General features: G+C 38.5%; 1 protein-coding gene across 1 annotated transcript in view; it reads left to right on the forward strand.

Moving 5' to 3' along the window:
- Positions 1 to 27,360, forward strand: part of LOC136866185 (mediator of RNA polymerase II transcription subunit 25) — a 370,114-nt gene that overhangs the window by 197,540 nt on the left and 145,214 nt on the right. The window contains exons 9-10 of the mRNA XM_067142927.2: positions 3,399 to 3,691; positions 16,344 to 16,534. Coding sequence (XP_066999028.2) covers positions 3,399 to 3,691; positions 16,344 to 16,534 — 484 coding nt within the window. The remainder of the gene's footprint in view (positions 1 to 3,398; positions 3,692 to 16,343; positions 16,535 to 27,360) is intronic.

The following is a 27,360-nucleotide window of genomic DNA, read 5'->3' on the forward strand; positions in this document are numbered from 1 at the left end:
CATGACACTCGCCAATCACATCACATATCCAGGTGGAGATGGACACGCTCAAAGTCGCGTTCAAGGGTGATGATTATAGCGATTTACAGATTCATAGAGCCCTGCATCCCAGAGAAACGACCAAGCAAAGCTCACAGAAGGAAGAAGTGAAGGGAACTGCCTACTTGCCTTACATACACAACACCACAGATTGAATTTCCAAGGTCCTCCGCAAACACAACATAAAAACCGTGTTCGGCACTGCCACTAAAATTGCTCACAGTCTGAGTAAAACCAAGGACAAATTGTCCCCACTTTTACATCCTGGGGTATACGAAATTCTCTGTACTTGCGGCAAGGTATACATCGGCTAAACATGCCGGTTCATTGGTACCCATATCAAAGAACACGAACATAATATTCGTCTCAACCAACCAGACAAATCGGCAATAGCTGAGCATGCTCTGTCGTCGGGTCATGATGTCATGTTCCAAGATGCTCGAGTTCTTACCCACACTAGACACTACAGGTCCAGGATTATACGGGAAGCTGTGGAAATATGTAGAAATCCTAACAATTTCAACAGGGACACCGGCTAGCAATTAAGTAATACCTGTTTGCCAGCCATTAAGAATTTTCATAGGTAGTTCCCTTCCCTGTCCTTTCACTATTGTTATTTCGTCTCGGTTTTTTTCAAATTCGTACATTACTTGGCGCCAAATGTCTCATTCCAAGCTTGTGTCTATATCATACACCTGTCAAGTTCGTATGTTATGTACACACGCTATGTGAACCGCTTAGTCTGATGGTTCGGTCAGCTTCTGCTTCGAACGCTAGCGTTCTTGCCACGTCCTGGGAGCCATCTGGTGGCGACTGAACGTACCATTTTCCACTTCTATTATAACGTCTAAATTTTAAAGAGTCATTGTTTAGGAATCCTTTCTTGTGGACAGTCAAGATTTCTTCTGAGGACGCAGAGCACAGTTCCCTGCGAAACGTAAAGAATTTCACTTTATTTTCTTTACACAGCATAAGCCCAAAAGCCTATACAGCATCATGTCTATAAGTACGGGCCATGAAAGCATCAATGGCAACTCTACCAATGAGTTTGGAAATTACGTGATTTACATATAACCAGGTTGGCTGTTTAAGGCAATAATCTTGCCCTTTTGTTTGTGTGCCTCAGAGACTGTGTGCTTATATAAACATGATATTCAATGTTTAGACAGTTTCCACATGTGAAATGTCTGAGGATAATTCTACAAGATTCTCTGAGATTCTGCAAAAATCTAATGTGTATGGCATGAAGTCCCTGTTGAAGTGGTGTGGACATTTGGTATGCATGAATGATGTCAAACTACCAACATCTGTCTTCTGTTTAGAATTTCAGGGTGGTAAACATAAGGTTGGTGGTCAGTACCTGTGTTATAAAGACATCCTGAAACGACACCTGACATCATGCAGCATATCACTTAGCAATGGGGAGAGACATGCACAACTAAGACCACAGTGGCATGAGGAGATTGAGATGGGTGTCCAAACCTGAGAACAGATGCGTCTTCAAGGTCTTGATGTGAAGCTCCTCCTCAGAAATACTAGGTTGACGTCATCATATACGAAGGGGGATCAAATATAAACAGGATTTTATTTTTTTATTTAAATTAATTTATTAAAAAACGCAAGGCAATTACAATTTATTTTTCCACATAGCTTCCTGCTTTGGAAATGCATTTGTCCCAGCATATGGGCAGCTTGTTGATGCCCTCATTGTAAAAAGATCAGGGTCGTGTCACCAGCCAGTTGCGCACGAAGTCTTCCACATTGTCGTCATCTTGAAATCGTTGCCCTCCTAGAACTTCTTTAAGCGATCCGAATAAATGAAAATCGCAGGGCGACAAATTCCAGGCTGTAGGGAGGATGATCAAGTGTAGTCCAGTGAATTTCCTGTAACTTGGAGACAGTTAGAGCTGCAGTATGTGGCCGCGCGTTGTCGCATTGTGATGATTGCTTGACAGCTCCCATAACTGATTCTGACTTGTTCTGCAATTTCTGATACTCTCATCCGTTGATCATCATCAATAACGTCTTTAACTGCACAAATGTTTTTGTCTGTAATGCTGGTCCGAGGACGGCAGTTGTGTTGCTGATTTTCCACACGTTCTCGTCCTTCCCTGAACTTCTTATGCCAGGCAAACCCACGTGTCCTTGACAATGTTTGATCACCGAACTGTGCAGTCAATCTCTGGCAAATTTCCACCGCTGTAACTTCTTCATGAGCAAGACATTTTATAATTATGCATTGTGCAGTCGAGGGGTGCACCTGTTGCTCCGACATTGTGAGCATTCACTACTAAGTGGAAAATAAAAAATACTTAGTTGTGAATCTGTTTAAGTCCGATACGGACCATGAAGCTGATTTTATGTAATTGTGAGTGTTACCGACGAAACGGTGGCAAATATCTAACTGCACGCTGTCCCCACTCCTAACGGTCCTGCCTATGCATGGCAGAAGCGCGGGGCCAGTCCTACCAACTGTTGATGTTCAGGAACAAACATCCTGTTTATATTCGATGACCTTTGTATGTACACATACATTGACAGTGGAAATTTGTACTGTGCACACTGCAAACGAATATTTAAGGCTAAGATTGGATTAGCTAGTCACATCCGTGCACACTCACAAAAATTAATAATAATCCCATAATTTCACCTTCAAGGGATATATCGAGGAAGACATCATCATCCTTCTTCAAAATTTCATCTCAATGGCCTGGATTTTATTCTCTTGCCTTTTCGACAGTGGCCAGGTCTCTGCTTCATATGTCACTATGGAGCAATAAATACGTATAACCTCTTTACTCTTCCTTGGTACTTATTCCAGATTCAGTTCCTCACATTGTGGTAAAATATATTTCCCTGTTGTATCCTTTTATTGATCTCCATGTCCAGTCCTGCATCAGTTCACTTCCCAAGTACTTTTTTTCTTTAACAATCTATTTTACGTCGCACCGACACAGATAGGTCTTATGGTGACAATGGGATAGGAAAGGCCTAGGAGTGGGAAGGAAGCGGCCGTGGCCTTAATTAAGGTAGAGGCCAAGCATTTGCTTGGTTTGAAAATGGTAAACCACAGAAAACCACCATCAGGGCTGCCGACAGTGGGATTTGAACGCACTATCACCCAGATGCAAGCTCACAGCTGCGCGCTCCTAACCGCACGGCCAACTCGCCCGGTTCAAAGTACTTAGGGCTTTCCACAATTTCAAGCTGTTCGTCTCCCAATTTTTACAGTACCTGCCCTTCTCTTGTCAAGTGACAACTTTTGTGCCTTGTAGAGTATTGAGCATTGTAATAAGTAAAGCAATTAATATCTGTACATGTATTGCTCTATACTATGTTGTTAAAATTATTGCTTTCAGATAATGTCATTATGAATACTCAGCCATCTATGAATACCCAACCAATGCGTCTACCAGTGAGCGGGCTCATGCCTCAGCAGACAGGAGCTCCTGGTGGCCCTATCATGAATTCTCAAAACATGGTAGTGCCAGGGTCAGTGGCTCCGGGTCCTGTTCAGCCAGGGCCTCCTCAAACCCAGCAGAACCCAGCAGGTCCTGGGCCAGGTCAACCTGTTCAAACTGGATCTCAACAGCCTCAGCCTGGAAATCAGCAACAAGGAACGGTTTCAGGTGCAGCTGGTCCACCATCACAGGTCATTTCCGTTTTTGATTTCTAAATTTAGATATCTGCATCATTTAGACTGTTAAAGGGTGTAACAAAACTCCTGGGCAAAATTTCCAGAGTGGATTCCTCTTACTGGGAGAAGAATATAAGATTATAGCAACTTAGGTTGGGAAGTGCATAATGAGATTTTATTTGTCATGTACTCCAACATTTGTCTTTGGAGCCAGAGGAACGATTCCCAAAGGATTTGTTAAGTGGAGGGTAACACAACTTCAAGATCAGATAGTAACAACCATTATAAAATTTTCAGCAGCAGTCATCAGAAAACATTTGTACAGATGTCACCTATGTTACAAATGCATGTAAATCACTTGTGTATTATTATTGGAATTACATTTATTAACATGTGTCATGAAGGATCTTGCACTGAATACATCTTAAATATCCAGTTGAATACGTTGTTGACACATCATATGAATTATTCAAAATGTGTAAATCTTGCCTGACTGCTCGTCTTCATATTGAGTTCTGAATACGCTGAGAAATACATGGTGTTGTGTGTACTGTTTGACAGGATGCTGCAGTGAATACATGGAGAGATATTATATCATGTACAATAGTCGGATACACCAAATACTTCAGAAACTCCTTGAGTAGAAAGTAATTGGGATTAAATCACGAGAGCAAGGGGAGCCATGCAATTGGTCCAGCTCTGTCTATCTAGAGCTGATTATGTGCATTTAAGATCAAAATCTGGTGGTATATCATCATACATGAAACTTTTAAACAAACCTATCAGATATGGCTACTTACATTTGGGACTAAGGGATTCATTTTTGGATCTTTAAGCCATATTCAGGTCTACATCAGTTCATCAAGTTAAACATGTAATAAATGTGAGAAGTATCTTGAATTTCATTCCACCTGCTAAGACACATTGGGGTGCAGTATCTATAATAGAAATGGATAACTCAGCAGTTGCACATTTGTGGACCCTTACTGCTAAAACCTTTTTTTCTTCATGTGAGAAATTCTTTCCTGAGTTTTGACCAGGGATTTCATTACACCTTGTATATGTGAATAATCTGCACACCATAGTTTTAGGAGGGGAAATTCTATTTTTCTAATTTTGTATTTTATTAACACAAGAAATGAATGCTACATAAAATATAAATTTGTTTTAAACCAATGTACTATAACCTTGCCTCTTTTCATTCATATAATTGCACAGCCTATTGTCAATGTAACTTTAAAGCTTTTCAGTCTGTTGAACACTAGTCCAAAACATTATAAGATATCTCTAAAAAAATACACTATTAACCTTTTAAGTGCTGAGTTACCAGTTAACTGTTTAGTACCTCTGAGCTGAGTTTTTTCATTCGTATGTAAATTTTTTTGTAGAGGCCTCAATTTTTAACTTACGAGTGGGGTGATTAGCTTAAAATGTTTATAAATCTAATGCAAATGGAAAATCCTACACTTACGTTCAATATTATTTTGAGAGAAAACAAAATTACACTTATGTGCCCATGCGTGCATTATTTTTATACGAAGTAAAGAGCCCAAAATAATATTATTTCCTAAAATCTGTAGGCAACTAACACATGTAACTTCTTACAAGTATATAAGTTGATATTTTAAAATACTTTCCAAACCTGGAATGTGGTGATAGTTAAATATTTTCTACTGGTTTTTGGTGATGCCAATTTGTTTGACTATCTGCACCAACTCCACTGGCACAAAAGTTTCTAAAAAAAATCAATGATTTTCGGGTTTTCATCAAACACTACTTGGCCTTCAGAGCCTGTCACAATTACTTCAAATTCTGGTGAAGAAAAGTAATCCGTCCGCCACGAAAATAGTGATAAAATAGTTTTGTACTCACAGTGTTTCTCTTCTTTCGTTTAGAAAGAGGTTCTGTTTCTCTCTCACATACAATCTTTTTGGCATTCCCTCTATCACTCTCACTTTCAAAATCGCTTAACAGTTCATTAAAATGATCATCTCCATCATCACTTTCCGCTGTGGTTAATACCTGAAAGATTTTGTGATCCGAACTAACATCACTACAAGAGAAACTAGACTGTTGTTCCGCCATGTTTGTTTACATCACAGATGAACTCTGTAAGTTCCCGAAGCTATAATCTCTGATCAATTAGTTCTACATAATGCCCAACAGATGGCAGAACTTGTCAGAGATCAAATTCGCACTTGAAAGTGAACCGGGAAACTCAAAAAAATTTAAATTCTCGCTCACTGTCTATAGGCGGGCATAGCAGTGGTGGACCGGCCGCGTCAGCCCATCTATAGGCGGGCGTAGCACTCATCGGGTTAAACAAAGAATGACATGTTTCATTCTACACGAAAAATAAAAAAAATTTTTTAGGCAATAACTTCGTTTTACAGAGAGTGAAGGGGAAGTAAGGTGGGGTGATGGGAATGTGTGCGCATTGACTAAGTACATTGGAAATGGTAAGGGGATTGTTGCTTCTTCATCTTATTATGTATTTTTTGTATTGGGTAGTAAATGTATGATAATGATTTTGATGAAATAATGTATGGAAATGAATTAAACATAACTTATAAGACCTTACTTTGAGTGATAAATAATAACCGAATAAAACATGTTGATTGGTGAAGGCACTGCATAAATTCAGAGAATTAACTGCAGATAAGTACAGTACAGTAGAGTCTCGATTATCCGACTTAAACGGGACCTGGAGTACGTCGGATCACCGAAAATGTCGGATAATACGAAATAACTTTGAAAATGAACTAAAACAAACACGAAGGCTATACTGTATTATGTACTATGTTTTACGGGACTCTATTTATTGACTTATTAATTCAATTGTACAGTAGATGCAGTAATCTTTTCCCACTACACCTGTAGCCAGGTTGCTGACGTCTTGGCTTGGGCTGCAAGAGTTTTGATATCAGCATCTTGAAATTCAGCCCAGTCTTATCACAATTAAAAATCTGATCACCGGATAATCCTTCAGCAAGAATTATTTCTTGAAATTGTCTTTTAAATTTCACAACCTCATCGGATTTAGCTGACAGTTTTTCTCCACAGATATTAAGCTGCCCAATGCCGTACCGTTTTTTCCACCGATCAAGCCACCCAGCACTGGCAGTAAAATTAGGGTCCCTTTATTAAACTCCTTCTGGATATACACCGCCATTTCTTGCAGAATGGGGCCAGATATTGACAAGCCCTTTTCCTGGTTTTTAGTGAACCCAAGAAATAGTGCTTCACTTACTTTTTCGTACTCACATTATTCATTGTTTTTTTTTTTCTAATTTTCAGTGCATCACTTGTTGCTCTGGTAGACCATCACTTATTCCCTTGTATGTTTCCAGTCTCCCACTGTAACACGTCCAACAGCATAATCTGAAGCCATTTTTTGGAGAGTTTCCCCTTTGTCCAGTCTCTTTAACCCACTCTACTTGTCTTCCACAGAAACAATCACTTTCTTACGTTTACCCGCCATACTCACAGAGGATATGAAAACTATAACATCCGCACCCAACCAATACTACATTGAACAATCCTACCGCATGCCTGCCAGTGCTTGTTCCACAGTCGCACCCTCCACATCCCGTGTCCCAGAATTGCATCCACCTAAAGTTCAAATTAAGACTACCAGTGTCGGATAACTCGGAGTGTCGGATAAGCGGAGGTCGGTTGAGCGAGACTCTACTGTATATCCTAACCCACATTCCGTACGTTTTAAGTCAGAGGAGCCTCCTGTGGGATTCGTTATACATTAATGCAAAAAAATGAAAAATAATGTGCTGTAGGCAATAACTTTGCTCTGTGCGTTGGTGAGGGGAAGTTGAGATGACTATCATGGGCATTAACTCTGTTCTTTGAGTGGGGGGGTGTGTGTGTGTGGAAGTGTTGTATCTTTATCGTATAATATACTAGCAATTACCCGCAGCTTCGTTCGCATAGATTTTGTAATTTGATCAAAGTAATTGTTCTTCGGCATTGTACTAAGACCCCCCAAACCCCATGGCACTACAGCCCTTGAAGGGTCTTGGCCTACCAAGCGACCGCTGCTCAGCCCAAAGGCCTGCAGATTACGAGGTGTCATGTGGTCAGCACGACGAATCCTCTCAGCCATTATTCTTGGCTTTCTAGACCAGAGGCGCCATCTCACCATCAGTTAGCTCCTCAATTCTAATCACGTAGGCTGAGTGGACCTCGAAACAGCCCTCAGGCCCAGGTAAAAATCCCTGACCTGGCCAGGAATCGAACCTGGGGCCTACGGGTAAGAGGCAGGCACGCTACCCGTACACCATGGGGCCGGCTATTGTACTAAGACATTATCTTAAAATTCCTAAAGTATAAAAACTCACCCAAAAATTGAGTTTCATTTACCCCAGAAATTCTTTGTAAACCATGTTTGTGATATTATCTTTTGGGGCTAAGACGACCATGCAACATATATGTACATGTGAGAAATAGTCTTATCTCAAGTCGAAAACATAAATGTTTCTTTATTTTTAAAGAAGATTCCAAATACTATTCCAGCATCTGTAATATCTTCAGTTTTTGAGATATACATAAGTATCCCCATGAAAAGAATTCAACGCCTTGATCAGTCATGCCCCACCTGCACCCCCATCTATGTGTATTTTCCGAAAACAAAAATGTTGAGAATATTTATACATATTCATATGACTCTGGCTGAGCCACCATCAAGTAGCGCCACCTACACACTACGTTTTCTTTGTCCATTGTGACACGTCACGATTGTAATTTCCATGTCCATTGTTTTCACTGCACCCATTTTGTGATTTACGTATGTAATAAATAGTGTCATTTTAATATAAACTGTGCTGATCTTATTACTTTCCGATTCATCGTGCCTTTTTAACAGGTTACAGGCCCAGGATGCGCGTTTGGAAAGTTATCAAATGTGTAGTGATAAATTACACTGGAAAATAGATGCATGAAAATATCGTGTCGCGCACGGTTGGTGAGGTTGAGTTAAACATTTAGCCAAGTGTCTTCTGCGAAGAAATATTGTGTGAAGATGAACACTTCAAGTATGGTGTGCATCGAGACGTTGTCGAAGGACAATTTTGACACGTGGAAAATTCACCAGAAGGCTGTGTTAGTAAAAAATTGTACGTGGGCGTACGTAGCTGGGATAAAGGTTAAACCTGAACCAATCAGCGAGAACGTGGCCGCTATAGCAGAATGGGAAGAACGTGACAGTGAAGCAATGTCAGATATCATCTTGGCGATTCCACCCTCGGAATTGAAAGAGGTAAAAGATTGTGTCACTTTGCGCGAACTGTGGCTAAAACTAGAATTGATTTACCAATCAAAGGGGCCAGCGCGGAAAGCAACATTATTAAAGCAGATCGTGCTTCAAAGAATGAGTGAAGATGGGGATGTACGCGATCATTTGCGGAGATTTTTCAGTGCCGTGGACAAGCTCAAAGGTATGGACGTGGCAATCAACGATGATTTGTTATCCATATTACTTCTGTATAGCTTGCCAGTCAGTTTCGAATACTTTCGGTGCACGATAGAATCTCGCGACGAACTTCCAAAGCCCAAGGTATTACGCATAAAAATTGTCGAAGAAAGTAACGTGAGGAGCAGTGACCGAAACAACATGATGCAAAACTGTATGACTGTTGAACGAAAATACAAGAACAAGAATTATAGAAAGCCTACAAGCAAAGTGATAAAGGCGAAAAAGAAGGATCCACATCCCTTCGTTGCTATCATTGTAAAAAGATAGGTCATAAGGCGAAGGAGTGCAAATCGAGTAAAAATAATCGTGACAATGCTCACAAGGCCGAAGGAAGAACCTCGCTATATATGACATCAGAACTGAACTCGTGCAAGTTCGTGACGGACTGCGACGCAGATACAGTGTGGTGCCTCGGCAGCGGCTGTACATCGCACATGTGTAAAAATCTGGACTATTTTTCACAAGTAGAATCCAGTGTTTCTGACGATTTAAAGTTAGCGAACAGTTCTACAACGAAAATAAGTGCAAAAGGTGTTGTGACAATGTCAGTGAGCGTTGATGGTTGTGATAAAAGTTTCAACCTATGCGATACATTATACGTACCTGATCTGCATACTAATTATTATTATTATTATTATTATTATTATTATTATTATTAAAGTGTCTTTATTGTGGCGAAGTTAGGGCACCCGGCCCTTTCTTACACTTAACCACTTCATGTATATACAATCTACTCTCAGTTGGGAAGATCGTAGACAGGGGTCACCGCGTAGTGTTTGACAAAACATCCTCTCGAGTTACAGATGCGAACGATAGTACCTTATTCATTGCACGTAGAAAAGACGGACTTTATTACGTTAATGGGTCATACAACGAAGAACAGGGAAAACTTGCCTGAGCTGAAGATATGCGCAAAGGGTCCATTATGGACTGGCACATTCGATTGGGGCATCTAAACATAACGGATCTACGTGAGGCAGTGAAGAATAAAAGGATTCGAGGGAATCAAACTCATCGACACTGAAGAGGATTTTGAATGTGAGATCTCTCTCCAAGGAAAGATGACACGTACCCCTTTTCCGAAGAAGTCCGATATGAGAATGGAACCAGGGGAATTGATTCATTCCGATATTTGTGGCCCAATGAGGGTTTCCTCGAATGGAAACGCGCGTTACTTCGTCACATTCGTCGACGTTGCGACTGGGTTGTGCGAAGTGAAGTTTCTTCGTCAGAAAAATGAAGTCGTTAATGAGTTTCAGGACTTCAAAAAAACGCCTGGAAACACAGAAAAACGCGAAGATAAAGATTTTGCAGTCTGATAATGGTACGGAATACATGAATTCTCAATTCGACGCATTGTTGAAAAGCTGCGGGTTCCTACGACGCCTGACGATTCCACATAACCTGGAACAAAATGGAGTAGCGGAAAGAAAAAACCGTACACTCGTTGAGATGGCCAGATGTTTATTAATGCAGTCCGGACTTCCTCCTTCTTTCTTGGCTGAGGCTGTTTCAACAGCGAATTACATTAGGAACAGATGTCCTACAAGTAAACTGGGTGGACGAACTCCTTACGAAGCCTGGACAGGAAAGGTTCCAAATGTTCGTAAATTCGAAAAATTTGGATGTAAAACCTACTGCCTAAATCGATCGCTGAACATAGGAAAATTCAACCCTCAGGGAAAAAAGGGCATATTCCTCGGATATGCGGAGCAGTCCAAAGGTTTCAGAATTTGGATACCACAGGAACAAAAAGTGGAAATCTCACGTGATGTCAAGTTTCTGAAAGGAGACAGAAAAGAGCAAAAATACGATCTTGATATTTTTCCAAGTGAGCGCCTAAATATAGAGTACTTTGATGAAGATCATCCCAGGATAGAGCCAGAGCACGTTGATCCTTTCATCAATGTAAACATAACTCCTAGAGACACAGAACGTACAGAAATCACCAAAGATCCGGATAGTTCTGAAGAAGAATTTCTTGGTTTTGAAAATGAACCAGAACCAGAAATACGACAATCTCGACGTGCTCCAGGAAGACCGAAAATGATCTGTTTGGGCACACGAGACAGACCTCGAAAGCTTTACCAGGAACACGGTGGAGGACAAATTGATTCAGTATGTCTGGCTGAGGTTCCAATTCAGATGGCATTTTCAGGTCCAGAGAAAAATGAGTGGATGCTAGCAATGGCAGATGAATTTGTCTCTGTTCTAAGAAACAAGACCTGGGATCTTGTAGACTGCCCAGAAAATAGGACGACAATTGGAAGTCATGTAGTCCTTAGGAATAAGTACGGAGCAAATGGTGAGATCACAAGAAGGAAGGCTAGAGTCGTGGCCAGGGGTTTTTCCCAGAGGTCAGGTATAGATTATACTGAAACATTCGTACCAGTAGCACGACTCAGCTCAATATGAATGGCTATTGCGCTCGCTGCTCATCATAAAATGTATGTCCGACAATTCGATGTAGCAACTGCATACTTAAATGGAATTGTTGAAGAGGAAATCTTTATGGAAGTACCACACTACATCAGAGAAATACTCGAATTCATCGTAGAGGAAAGCAATGCAACATCCGAGATTATAGCTGAAGCCAAGAGGATGCTGAAGATGTTGAACAAGGATTGTGTGTGCCGTATTAAAAAGGCTCTGTATGGCTTGAAGCAGGCTGGCCGCTGTTGGCACCGACGGTTGAACGAGCAACTACTAAAGCTTGGTGTCAAACCAACATCCGGTGATTCGAGTGTTTATGTGAAGGGTTCTGATGCTGATGCTCTCCTAATCATAGTTTATGTTGATGACATTTTAGTTTTGTCACGGAACTCGAGAGAAATCGATGAGGTCCACAAATTTCTACAAAAGTCGTTTTGAGGTCAAGGACCTAGGAGACATTAAGTACTGTCTCGGGATTGAGTTTTCTCGAAATGAATCCGGTATCACCTTGAAACAGAAAGGTTATGTTATGGACATCTTAGATCGCTTTCGAATGTCTGATTGCAAGCCCGTGGCCACACCAATTGCAGCTGGAATTAAACTGTCAAGATCAAGTACTTGGTCCAAGGATGATGGCGAGAGGCCCCCCTACAGAGAGCTCATAGGTGCTCTTATGTATCTATCAACCGCAACGCATCCTGACATGTCTCATGCAGTGAGTGTCTTAAGCCAATTCAATGATTCTTTTGGCAAAGAACACTGGCAAGCGGCAAAGAGGGTACTGAGGTACCAGAAGGGTTCTTCTGATGTGGGAATCGCCTTTGGAAGCGATACCAGTAATTTAACTGGCCATGTAGATGCTGATCGGGCTGCATGCATCAACGATCACAGGTCATACACTGGCTTTGCCTTTACAATGTATGGCGGAGTCGTATCTTGGGAATCCAGGAAACAACGGACAGTGGCATTGTCCTCAACGGAGGCTGAATATATGGCCTTGAGTGAGGCTGCAAAAGAGGCAGTGCACTTACTACGACTAGCAAAGGAGATAGGCATTAACAGCGTGTCGACTGTGCAGCTATATAACGACAACATTGGAGCTCAGAAGCTTGCTGGAAATCCTGTTTTCCACTCTCGGACTAAGCACATTGATGTGCGACATCACTTTGTACGAGAGGTTCTTTCATCTGGGGACGTTCACCTTGAATACTTGTCAACCGAGAAGATGCCTGCAGATGTATTAACCAAGGGACTACCGAAGGATAAGCACTGGATGTGTTTAGAGTGTCAGGAGACTGAAACGTTGAAGTTGGTTCATCCTTCGAGAGGGGGTGTTGAGAATATTTATACATGTTCATATGACTCTGGCTGAGCCACCATCAAGTAGCGCCACCTACACACTACGTTTTCTTTGTCCATTCTGACACATCACGATTGTAATCTCCATGTCCGTTGTTTTCACTGCCCCATCTCGTGATTTACATATGTAGTAAATAGTGTCATTTTAATATAAACCGTGCTGATCTTATTACTTTCCGATTTAGCGTGCCTTTTCAACAAAAAACATATGTTTCTTTATTTTTAAAGGAGACTCCAAATTCCATTTTTCACATCTGTAACATCTTCAGTTTTTAAGATATAAGTATACTCATAAAAATATATCAACTACTTTTCACTCCCCGTTAAGTGCCTTCTCCGAAAACAAAAAGGTCCATGTTCCTTTGTTTTTAAAGGACCTTCCAAATACCAAGTTTCTTGTCTCTAACATGTTAAGTTGTTGACATACAATGTAGATATAAGGTACTCATTGTAAAAATTCACCCGCTTTTCCGCTTTCCCAATTCTTTTCAGCCCCTTAACTGGATTTTCCGAAAACAAAAAAATACTTGCTTCACTATTTGTAAAGGATATTCCAAATACCAGTTTTCATGTCTGTACATCTGTAACACCTTCAGTTTTTGAGATAAATGTATACTCATAAAAATAATTCAACTTCTTCTTCTTCACTTCTTTCCACCCCTCTTCCGCGTTAATTGGGCTTTCCGAAAACAAAAAAATATGTGTTTATTTATTTTGAAAGGAAATTCATAATACCAACTTTCATGTCTGTAACAGCTTCAGTTTTAAAGATAAAGTATCCTCAGAAGATTCCAAATACTAATTTTTATGTCTGTAACATCTTCAGTTTTTGAGATATAAGTATCCTCATAAAAGTAATTCATTTTTCACCCCCCCCCCCCCTCCCTTTCCTACCCGTTAAGTTGATTCCCCCTCCCCAAAAGTGTGTGTTTGTTTATTTTTAAAGGAGGTTCCAAATACCAATTTTCACGTCTTTAACATCTTTAGTTTTTGAGATATAAGTATCCTCATACAAAAAATACAACAAATTTTTCAATTCATTCACCCCCTTTAGTGGATTTTCTGAGGACAAAAGAACTCATGTTGCTTTACTTTGAAAGAAGATTCCAAATACAAATGTTCATGCCTCTAACGTCTTCAGTTTTTGAGATATAAGTGTCCTCCTTTTTCACCACCCTCGCCCCCAAGTTGATTTACCCCCAATAATGCGTGTTTCTTATGTTTAAAGGAAATTCCAGATACCAATTTCCACGTCTGTAACCTTCAGTTTTGAGATATAAGTTTCTCCAGAAAAAGAACTCAATTTCTTTCACTTCTTTTCACACTCCCCACTTATGTGAATTTTCCAAAAACAAACAGTACCCGTTTCTTTAAAAGAGCTTCCAAATATTTATATACTCAGTAGAACTTTATTATTATTATGATGTTTGAGGCAGCTGATAAATTGTATTAGTATAAAACGAGCCATAAAATGCATTATTTTTACCTCGTACAGTATGTAAAGTACTCACCAAGCTTCTTTTTTTTTAGGAATAATAATGAGGAAATTTTGTCTGTCTTCTTCTACATGACCAGTGCTATACACTTTTGAAATTGTGATCATCATCATCCATTTCCCTCGTCCAGCTCCCGTCGGGTTGGGATGTTTATGGCACCTTTCCATCTTATCAACATTGTTGCACCTTAACTATGTTCGATTCAGGCTTCTTCTAATAATTATTATACTATTCATGATCATTTTCAACCTCTAATCCTCCCTCCTTCTGTCTGGGTCTCCATTATCCGCTTCAGCATCCATCTCCATCCTCATAACATGTCCGAACCATCTTAGTTTATCCCTCTCCATTTTGTCGTAAAGCTTTTCCACTCCAATTTCCTACTCGATGTCCTCATTTCTTATTTTGTCCTTTTCTATCATCTTAAAAAATTAATTTCACTGGCCTGGATTTTTTTTTTTGTCCAAGTTTTCACTACATATGTCAATATTGGGCAGTTGTACATCTTGTACATTACCTCTTTACACTTCATTGGTGCTCTCTTCTTCCACACAAGGTATCTCACACTCTGGTAGAATGCATTTTCCTTTTGAATCTTTTTACTGCTCTCCTTGTCCAACCCTGCATCCTATATCAGTTTGCTTCCCAAGTATTTGAAGCTCTCCACAATTTCAAGGTTTTATCCCTTTATTTTTATAATTCCTTTCCATTCCCTTTCTTCTCTAGTCAGCATCTTTCACTGTCTTACTCTTTTCCATTTTCATTCCATAATTTTCAATAATCCCACTCAAGCTGTCAAGTTGCCATTGTGCTTCCTCTCTGTTTGCTCCCCACACCACAATATCGTTCGGCTCCATGGCTAAATGGTTAGCATGCTGGCTTTTGGTCACAGGGGTCCCGGGTTCGATTCCTGGCAGGGTCGGAAATTTTAACCATCATTGGTTAATTTCACTGGCATGGGGGCTAGGTGTATGTGTCATCTTCATCATCATTTCATTCTCATCGCGACGTGCAGCTTCCTGTCCCTGTATTTTACCTTTGTCTCCTAATTTCACCCATGACCACATGAATAACATTGGTGACAGCACACTTCCTTGACAAAGACCAGTTTCATTTCAAAATCACTCTGGCTTCCCCACAAATGTTGGACACTGCTGCAACAATTTTTGTACATTGCTTGCACATATTCTATCATTTGTTTCCAAAATCCTTGTGTTCATATGTGTTAACAATTTCACAGTAACTTTCTCTAGCTGTTTACAGCTTTGATGGCTTTTAAAACATCACTCACTGTTGGGATAGACTGTTCTTTTTCCTTCTCTTCATGGTCACTGTGGTCCTTATTTTTCATTTCACGTATCATATCGTCCCATCCGTATGTTCCTCCAGTGTAACTTGGCCAAATTGTCACTGTCTTTGACATCATCTCCATCTTCAGTGGTGTTTATTTCTTCAGTTGATAAAATTTCCTCATGGTGCTAATTCTAATTCAAACTGAAGTTTAAAATGATTTTATGTACAAGATAGACACGTACATGTTTTTCAATTTAAATGAGGTTGAACATCCCTTGTTATGGCGAATATGCCGTTACAAAAAAATAATTGATGCTATGGATGAGGTGTGTCTGAAACCGATGTCGCTATAACAATGTTCCTTTGTTCATATTTTCGGTTTGATCATTATTTTATAGGCCCTATGTTATTCAAGGAATCTTACTGGACAAAACATGCCAGCTTTATTTAATAACATTTCTGCTCCATTTCTTATATCTTATCTTTTTGTTTATATAATGTGTTATTTGATCTACCAGATAGTTTTCATATTATTCCTATTGTGAAGTAGACACTGAAAAACTTGGCTTCTAATCAATTGATTCTTGTTCTTCCGCTATAGGCACCTCCTGGTGGACAACAGCAACAACAGCAACAACAGCAACAACCTGGGACTGTTCGTGAACGTCATACAATTTGGCAGGGAGTTCTTGAATGGATTGAGAAAGCTAAGAATCCCAATGATCCACAGAAATTAACACGTCATGTGCCTTGTCAAGTCTCGGCAAGTCCAAAGGATGGAGAACCTGATCTGTAAGTAGTTGAAATTGAGAAGATAATTTCTTAATTCTTCTTTTTTCTTTCTTCCTTCCTTCCTTCCTTCCTTTCTTCGTTACGCCCAATCAAAGAGCGCTTTGCAATTTGTTTGTTGGCCTGATGGTTCTCTCCTTCTTATCCTCCCAAAATTTCATTGTACTAAAGGCTCCACGAACTTCTGTGATGTCGTCCGTGATATTCATTTCTTGGAGGTCCACCTTACTTTCTTCTAGCCAGTTTATTTTGACCTTCTTTGAGTTGATTACTTTAAGTATTCTTGGCTACTTCTTTGGCTACATCATTAGTTCATTAATACAGTATATATTAGTATCTTCATATTTGCTAAAATTGTAGTTTTTTAAAACTATGGATTTTAAATAGCAGTCGCAATCTTAGTCCCTATGCAACTTCCAAAATAGAGAAGGGCCTTGAATTGTGATTTTAGATTATTAATCTTTGGTTTAGCATATAGCATCGCAGCAAAAGATCAGTATTCCTGATCAATATTTTATTGAAATTGAGATTAATATTTATTGAAGAACAGTGCATTTCTTATTCCACATCGCGTGGTCTGGTATACACTTCCTGACCGTGGTGTTCCAGAAATGCTTATTAATGGGATCAAGATGCTTTACACGAACACCACAAGTCGTGTACATTGTGCTGTCGGCATCTCGGAGAGCTTCCTTGTGAAAGTCGGTGTACACTAAGGCTCCACATTGTCCCCATTGCTCTTTGTTCTCGTTATGGACACAATTACACAGGACCTGCAGAGGAGTGTCCCTTGGACTCTCGTATGCGCAGATGATGTTGCACTTGCTGATACCACTAGAAATGGATTGCAGCGTCAAGTTGAAGATTGGAACAGCCGTCTCTCACAATACGGAATTAGACTGAACAAAAAGAAGACTGAATACCTGGAAACCATCCCAAGCAACGGCTCAATGAAGACCTTAAGCTTCAGGTATCTAGGATCTCGCCTACAGACTGATGGTGGGATATGTGATGAAGTGCAAAGTAGGATAAAGGCAGCATGGATGAGATGGAGGGAAGTCACAGTCGTACTCTGCAACACAAGGATGCCACTACATCTGAAGTCCAAAATATACCGCATGGTAGTACGCCCTGTTGCTTTACACGGTGTTGAATGTCGACCAGCTGACAAGGTTACAGATCGCCAATTACACACCATGGAAACGCACATCCTCCATTGGTCGACGGGCATCACACTCCTGCATCATATTAAAAAGGACTCTGTCCGCCAGCAAATGGGCATTGCACCCATCACTGTGAAGACACGGGAGAAACGTCTCCAATAGTATGGTCACATCCTGCGTGCTGCACCTGGAATAGTTGCCAATTTCTCCCACTCCTTCAAAATTAATGGGTAACGACCACGTGGACGTCCAAAGCAGCGCTGGCATGACACAGTGAATGCTGATATGAAGACTCTGGACTTTAGAACACATTATGGCCAAGACCGTGCAAAATGGTGAGCCAAGATTAGAACAGCAGACCCTGCACCAGCGGGAAAATGCTAGGACAAAGCCGAATAATAATAATAATAATAATAATAATAATAATAATAATAATAATAATAATAATAATAATAAGAAGAAGAAGAAGAAGAAGAAGAAGAAGAAGAAAAAAAAATGCTCTCCTTTTTTTTTTTTTTTCCTGAATTTTTTCAGTGAACCTTGGCTTGAATGATGCTATACTTGAAACATTTATTACAATTCGGCATGCGTCATGTATTCGAAAGAAATCTGTGGTAACATTGTGGAAAGCTCCACAAAGATCTCAAGTATGTATGTATGAATGAATAAATACGTAACATTATTTTGTAACTCTGTAGAAAAAAATATTTGCACAGTGAAAATAGGTTAGGACATTTTTGTGGGGCCCAAAAAAGTCATAAAGAGGAAACATGCTAAAAACACAATAAAAAATTACACTTCTAAATTTAAAGTTGGGTTTGAATGTAAAAATGATTATTACAAAGACGAAGAAACAAGTGTTTACAATTATAATTAATAAAATGAATAACAAAATAATACATTTTAAGAACACCAATATAGTAAAAAAACATCAAGGAAGAACGTTCGTAGAAAAGCGAGTTATACGTTAGTATTTGCATAAAAGTATTAAAATCTACAAAAATTGGCAAGAATTTGATTCAGAGTAAAGCAAGACATGTTTAAAAATACACAGAGTATCTTACATATCATCACTTGCGTATAAGAAACATATCTAATGTAGACTGCTTCTTCTTTCCTTCCAAATTACATATGACGGCATCAAGTTTGGTAACCTAATCCATTGCACTATCATCCACGACAAAACTTGACACGTAATACCGCACTATGTCCATGGCTTCTACCGCTGCTGAATGCGTTGGTACTGCTGCACAGATCTCGTCGGTTTCATTTTCCTCCTTGGGTTCATGCCCGTTACTGTCTTTGTCAATTATCAGCTGTTAATGAATTTTGTCTACTGTCTGTCGCAGATGGCAACGTTGTCATCACATTCAACATACGTGGAAAAATTCACAACTTCTTCATCTGACCCAAGCTGGTTACATTCTTTTCATTCATATGATCAGTGCTTTCCGTTATTTCCATTGAAACGTCATCAGTTGCTGAAGAAACTGTTATCTCGTTTACAGATGCCCAAGTAGATTGAACAGTTTTGAACTGTGATCTCGTTTACAGATGCCCAAGTAGATTTTAAGAAATGCATGACATCCAAAATTGTGATTTTATGTGAAGCTGTTTCCAGGAATGCCAATCTCTTCTGCACGAGAATCTATGTGTATTTCTGCTTCACACACCTCATGATGCCTTGGTCCAGCGGTTGGAGATGACTTGTACAGTTCGCAGGAAGAAACACTACATGTACATTTCTTAAATAAGATGTGTCAATTTGGTGTGCAGCACAGCAGTCAATGAACAGTATGATTTTCCTCTGCTGCACTCCCATTCTGGCATCAATTGATCGCAAGAAGTTCTCAAAAATCGATGACGTCATCCAAGTATTGGCATTTGCTGTGTACTTAAAACTGTGCGGATTCTTCCACTTCCCTATTACGAACAGTGTCAATTTCTCCATATCACTCTCATTGCAGCATAATAGCATTGTCAGTCTCTCTTTATTGAGTTTTCCTTCATTTCTCACCCTTGAACGCGTACATTTTATCAGGAAGAAGCTTGAAAAGTAGCCCAGCTTCATCTGCATTAAAAACATCATCAGGGTTATAGTCCTTTAAGATTTCCAGCAGTGTCATATCTCTCCAAGTCTGGATAGTATCAATATTGACATTGGCAGCCTACCCACACACGGATTTATATGAAAGTTCAATCCCTTTCTTAAAACCTTCAAGCCATCCATTAGATGCCTTGACGTTACATAATCCCATTTTGGCAGCTGAATGTGATGCTTTGGCCTGAATCAATGTTCCATCAATAGGAATATTCGAAGCCTGAGCTTGTTTAAACCATTTTACCAGAACATCTTCTAAAGCTGGAAACTGGCTTTTATGGACACGTTTTATTTGGCTGCTTCCTCCTGCCGGACAAGTGTCCTCAATTTTCTTTCAGCTGCTTACAATTGTGTTTCAGGTCGTCGTAGGAATGTCCAACATTCAGCAATATGCTCACATTTCATTTGTGGATTAGCATCCACTTTTTCGGTAAACTTTAATTTTTCATCATAGGCAAACTGTCTAGCTTTCTTCTCCATAACTGAATGTCCTGCAAACCACTAGTCCTATGCGTAAGTACAATAGGCCTAATTCACATATGAACATAAAATTAAGCACCAACATTGAGTAAATCCTCCTAATTCAATACATCATATATTCCATCATTAGACGGAGTAATCAAATTCATACATGTTTCGGCTCTTTTGAGCCATCTTCAGTGAAAAAAAGGGGGTGTGGTGGTGAAATAATTTACATAATAAAAGCTAAAAAATGCCAAAAAACATAATGAAGGAACAAATGAAAAAACAAAAGAGAGTCTATATGGAAACAAAATTAGCACAATATACAATATTTACAACATCATGTGGAGCAAAAAAACAACTCACTGTGATAAAATTCAGTGAAACAGGGGTTAATACAAAACATAATTGAAACTAAAAACTGTGTTAACCTAAGAAGAAATGAAAACAAATGATACAGATGGAAATGAACAATAAGTGCACATAGTGAGGTTCTTTTCTTAGGTTAACACAGTTTTTAATTTCAATTATGTTTTGTATTAACCCCTGTTTCACTGAATTTTATCGCAGTGTGTTGTTTTTTGTTCCACATGATGATGTAAATATTGTATATTGTGCTAATTTTGTTTCTGTATAGGCTCTCTTTTGTTTTTTCATTTGTTCCTTCATAATGATTTTTGCATTTTTTAGTTTTTATTATGTAATTATTTCAACCCCCCACCCCCTTTTCACTGAAGATGGCTCAAACGAGCCAAAACATGTTTGAATTTGATTACTCCGTCTAATGATGGAATATATGATGTATTGAATTAGTAGGATTCACTCAATTTTTTCACCTTTGTAATGTGAAAACCGTCAATACGGAATGATTCTAATATCTTGTAAAGCCGACTAGTGACGCGAACAATCTACTGAATTTATTTCTCACTACATACATGACAATTTTACCCCTCAATGCTACTAACCACGTTCATAACCCTGACCGCACACGTCATACCTTGATTGACGTTCTTGTGACATATCAACCTCAAAAAGTAATTAAGCACGGGCAGATCCCTGCTCCTGGCATCTCTTCACATGACCTATTGTACGTGTGTTATTCTACACGAATACCTAAGTACAAACCATGCTACATTACAATACGAGACTTATGACATATGGACCAGAATATACTATGCCACAATGCATATAACTTGCCTTAGGAGAGTATACGTAATTTTCAGAACATTAACTCTAAAGTAAACAAATTTAGTTCACTGGTACTGGAAATATTTGACAAGCACGCACCGAAGAAACAGGTAAGAATCACCTACCATTCTTGTGTGTGGCTAACGGCCGAGATCTGCTATGGCCAGTCGTGACAAACTGTACAGACAATTTTATTCAAAGTAATAAACTTCATTGTTAGGTTCCGTATTGAATTAAGACTATGCTTAAATACAAAATTTTAATTTTCCACTTTCTCAATACTAAAAAATCATTTGATGTTTTACAAAAACATTACAATGATATTAATAGGTACTAGATTCGGTCCACTGTGGACCATCATCAGCCTAGCCAAATTATAACAGTAAAAGACATAGTGATAAAATAAAGTAAAATAATGTGGAGAAATGAGAGAGGATCTAGAAGGATGGGATGGTGGTGGAATGACAGACAAAAGTGAAAAAATGTATATGCGAATTATGATAAAAGTAACTGAAGTGTTCACATTGACAAGTAAAATCTTTGTGAAGTCACGTAAAAACTCTTGATGAGATAGTCTTTGGTTGACAGTTACTCCTGTGTTGCTCAATTAAAATTTATAACTAAGTATTGCACCATCCTGAGGGGATTTCTTTCTTGCACCATATTGGGCGTCCCAACAATTGCTCCGGCTATTTTCCCCTCATCCAACCATCACTTCTACGGATCATTAAATGGATCAATGCATTTAAGAAGAACGATGCTAAGTGTCGGTAGCTATGCTCGCTTCTAACATTCATTGAATAAACAGTATCCGCATCATAAAATTTAAGCGATATCGCAATCTTCATTTCTCATATCACATTTATCGATAGGATAATCCTTAAATTGCCACACGACACCTCTCAGGGATAATTAAAATGCATCTGTGAATAGTATTATTTTTACGTGAGGTCAACTGGGAAACCGCATTTCCTTTTTAATAAATTACCATCGATACCATCCATCCATCGGAGTCAATGTTAAGTTGTCCAAGTCCAATTATTCAAAGAAAAGAAAATAAAAAAAAAATAAAATAAATAAAAAAAAAATTAATTAATTCAAAATCATCTATACCATAATGATATTAGCCTATCTTCAATAATAACCTCTAAATTGGAAAATCTATAATTTATTTCATGATTCTAGAATCATAAAAGAAAATCTGATAACATTTATTTACATCAGTTTTCTTCCTCCTCTCTATATGGAAAAAAATTTAATTTATTCTACCTACAATCTGATTCAACTGATCCTCTTGCACTTATTATCCGCATCATTAAAATAAAGAATAAATTCTCTTAATCACATAAATCGTAGTTACATATTCTATCTGTTGGAAATGTATTTAAATATTGTCTGAAATTAATTATCTCATAATAATAATGACAATTAATTGTTAAGCAGAGAAAAAAAATTAATATGGGTTAAAAAAACTAAGTCCCTAAGCCTTAGTAAACTTCATAACAAATATGCTTAATCTGAGTCCATCAGCTCTTGTTTCTTTCTAAAAAAAAAAATTTCGTCGATATTAAATTAATATTCTGTCACTAACACATTTGTATCTTCCAATATTATAACGTCAGCAGTTGCAAGTAAGTTCCAAGTATATAACAGCTCAAAATGGCTATTTCAAATATATATCGATCATAAAATGAAAAATATTAGTCACTTTGACCATGTCATTTGGTTAAAATATTCAGACTGGGCGAGTTGGCCGTGCACGTAGAGGCGCGCGGCTGTGAGCTTGCATCCGGGAGATAGTAGGTTCGAATCCCAATATCGGCAGCCCTGAAAATGGTTTTCCGTGGTTTCCCATTTTCACACCAGGCAAATGCTGGGGCTGTACCTTAATTAAGGCCACGGCCGCTTCCTTCCAACTCCTAGGCCTTTCCTATCCCATCGTCGCCATAAGACCTATCTGTGTCGGTGCGACGTAAAGCCCATAGCAAAAAAAAAAAAAAAAAAAAATTCAGATAACATCCTAAAATTAAATGTAGGTATCGTATAAAGAACAATTATTAACGTAGTTCAAATAGAAAATATACCTATCATGATTTATGGTTTCACCAATGTCCAGTCAAGTATCATAAAATTCGTAGGAATGTATTTGGTAACCTATTTTATTTAATTGTGGTAGAGATTCAAATTATGAAATTGCTCTGTCAATTAAAGACATTCTCGATACCAAACTTCAAATAACATTCAGTACAACGTTGACATATTCTCTATGAAGACAACAAGTTTCCCCTTATTTATTTCTTATTTGGATATTTAATCTGAAGACAGTTTACGGTAACCCACATACAAAATCTACGATGTATTTCATTGTATTCATGTACCACTAACCCAATATATCTCGCATTACCATTTTAATATCTTGCCGCATATGTCAAACATCACCATTGGCCAGTAATACATCGTATTTACCACCAAAATTATCCATAAGCATATCTATCTCTCCATTTACCAGTATTAATTACCATAATATCTCGTTATTCATTCCCATAAATATATCTCAGCTAATAATTATTCGTAAAACCACATCAACATGTCACTCAAATCCTAACTTCTCTACGTAATTATTTATCATTTCCAACTAGGCGGCAAATCGTCTTAACATATCATTAATGTACTGCAATGGTACATTTCTGGGTTAAGTTTCATTTGTAATACACATGAACACGTTATCCTGTAAATGAAACACATGTATAAACTAAACAAGTTAATATTTACTCACAGGTCATCGCGTCATAATAGTAACCAGATCTAAGTTACTCAGAAATCAACTATCTTCTTTTAAACATTACGTCTGGGATATGTCTCTTTGTATACGTTGTTTCAATCCCGTAATGGTTGAAAACATCACTTTAAATCTCTCCTTGTTCAATTATAAACATTCCTATACTATGACATTGATTATAAACTCTGGAAGAAATACCTACTCCCATAATGATAAATCAACTAGGATAATCTCATTGCAAAGATAGTATCGACTGAGATTTCATCACGAAAAACTCCGTAACAAGCAACATACCAATGTTCACTACAAATACTTAAATACTACGTCTACGACACATTAGTCTCAAGATAATAAATTAATTCTTTGGAACTTAGCTCGCGGCTGCTGATGTTAGATGACTGGGTTATGGCTCCGATGTTGTCATCTTAGGGCTGCGTAGAAAGTCCCCAACATCCGTTACGTCACCATCAGGTTGTAGTCTCAAAACCCGGGTTAGCAGGAGCAGCTGGGCGGTCTACGTCGGAAAGTCGGCTCCATCTCCGATTTACCCTCTCATGTTGTAGCCGTTAGTCATATGTGAAAGAAACATTTCCAATATGGCAATTAATATCACGTCCATATCCTTCAGAATGTTCTACAAAGAATCTAGATCATATTTTTGTTTCAGGTTATTATGTCAGAAATTCAATGTCAATTCCTTATGACAGATTTTAACAGGTAAATTATCAAATTAGCTTTAATTTTTTCTATCTAGCCAATCAACCTATAATACGTTAAATTTGACTTGGTATTTCGTAACGGCCTTCGGTCTATATTCCGACTACTGTCCGGATACTATTCAACTTCTTCTGACTTTCCGCCTCGATATTTGATCAGATATAGGCGTAATTCTAAAATCTCTTCACTGTGCAGGTTCTTCAGCTCTTATTAATTGAAATATCTCCCTTCTTCTTTCCGCGAGGATTATTTTTTTCGTAGATAAACTTACTTCGAAGTGTTGCGTACCAAATTTTTTTATTGTTCACACTCTTCCTCTTTTTTAACAATTTTAAAAACTTTCTATTATTTTTTATCACGGCCGTATGGATCCGTTATAACTTTACGTCTAACTCCATGACCTAGGCATACTTAATTCGCCAAATGAACATCTTTGCCGTCACACGCATGGCCTCCTTGATTTTATGCGTCCGTATTATATATATACTCTGAAATCACGGCCTATTTCACTTAATATATTCGTTGTTTTTTAGATGTATGGCTCAATTACATAATCTTTGCGATCTCATTACCGTGCATGGCAAACTTTAAATATCGTATGACATTCTTTATTCCGTTATCAGGACGATGAAAACGGTACAGTATATGCTTCTAGAAAGTTCTAGATGTGAGTTCCACTTTAGCGTAGAGGGAAGAGTTGTCCGATGAGGCCAGCATAAGATTAAAAGTTGACAAAGTTGAACATGTTCTATGGTGGAATGAAAAGCTTGCTGTGTTAAACAGAAGTAATCTCAGTTCAATCGGAACCCCAATGAACCTGGGGAAAGAAGTTAGTATTAACGCGAGTAATCAAATAGAGAACGAGCGAGGCACCGGAAAATATAAACGATGACTCACCTTGCGCTGCGTGGAACAAACTTGCTGTATTGAATGCAACTTACGGAGTGAGCGTAGCGCGGAGTAGATCGGCGGGAGAGGGGGTAGGTGAATACGGAGGGGAGGAATGATGTAAGTGGTGGAAGGTGGGAGGGATGGGAAAGGTTCAAGGCAGGGTGGACGGGAGAGGAAGTGATGGTGTTGGTATTGGCAGGGGACCCTTAATTGACTTACAGAAAGAGTTTTGAACAACCGATTTGTTTTTTCTGTAATAAGTAATGAAAAGGTCAAATAAAATATTGGGTTTCTCAGTTATTTCATTAAGATTGTAGTTGGCATTAAAGTATTGATCCAAATGAATGTAAAAGTTCTCAATTATGTTGAGTAGAGGTCCTTTCTTAGCTATTTCGAGAATGTCCATGTCTGTTTCGATATTCGTGAATTTGTGGTGTGTTGGCCGATAGCTGAGAATTTGTTATATCTGACTGCATTGAAATGTTCCAAATATCTAATGTTGAAGCTCCTGCCGGTTTGCCCCACATAAGAAATATTAGAACATGTATTACATTTAATCCTATAGATGCCTGATTTTGTGTACCTATTTATTTTATTTATATGTGATGTGTTATGTAAGATTTGTGTGTTGTTGTTGTTGGTTTTAAAGGCTATTTTCATACCTTTTTTCCTTTAAAACATTGGTGATCTTGTGAATTCCATTGACATAAGTGAAAATGGAAAAAGTCATGTTTAGGTGGTTCTTTTTTAAGTGTGGTCTTGGGGCGAAATTTATGTTTGTTAATGATATTTTCTATGAAATGGCTATTGAAGCCATTGAATCTGGCAATGTAGTGGATAGTATTCAGTTCGGTATGAAGATCTTTTTTATTCATAGCAACGTTGAATGCTCTATGTACAAGACTGTTATAGGTTGCTTTTTTGTGGGGGAGGGGGTGAGCTGAATCTTGTCGGATTGTGACGGCCGATTGGGTGGGCTTTCTGTATATCTTGTAGGTTAAATATTCCTGTTGTATAGTGATGGTAAGATCAGAAAATTGATTTTTTGATCTTCTTCCGACTCCAATGTGAATTGAATATGAAGATCGATGTTATTAAGTGTTTGAAGTGTGGTGTGAGCATCTTCCAAATTCTCGTTAATAACTATTAGGACATCGTCGACATACCTAGCCCAAAGGAGGATATTGTCGAATTTATTGTTGATTTTAGTATTCTTGAGAAAGTCCAAATAGATTTCTGCGAGAATGCCTGATGCAGGTGAACCCATTGCCAGACTGTTTTGTTGATAGATAGTACCATTAAACGTAAAAAAGTTGTTGTTTACGACTAATTTGAACAATGTTAAAAATTAAATAACTGGAAAGGAGGTTCAACCTATTCAATACTCAAAAGAAAGAAACGTAGCAATCACATTTCTATTTGAATGGGACCGGTTTCGACCTTAGTCTAGGTCATCATCAGCCATAAAAAACATGTAAAATGTTTAAGAATGTTGTAGGTCAGTTTTTCACTCTGTTAGGCACAAAGA

Source organism: Anabrus simplex, chromosome 3 (assembly GCF_040414725.1).
Source record: "Anabrus simplex isolate iqAnaSimp1 chromosome 3, ASM4041472v1, whole genome shotgun sequence".
Classification (NCBI taxonomy): Eukaryota; Metazoa; Arthropoda; class Insecta; order Orthoptera; family Tettigoniidae; genus Anabrus; species Anabrus simplex.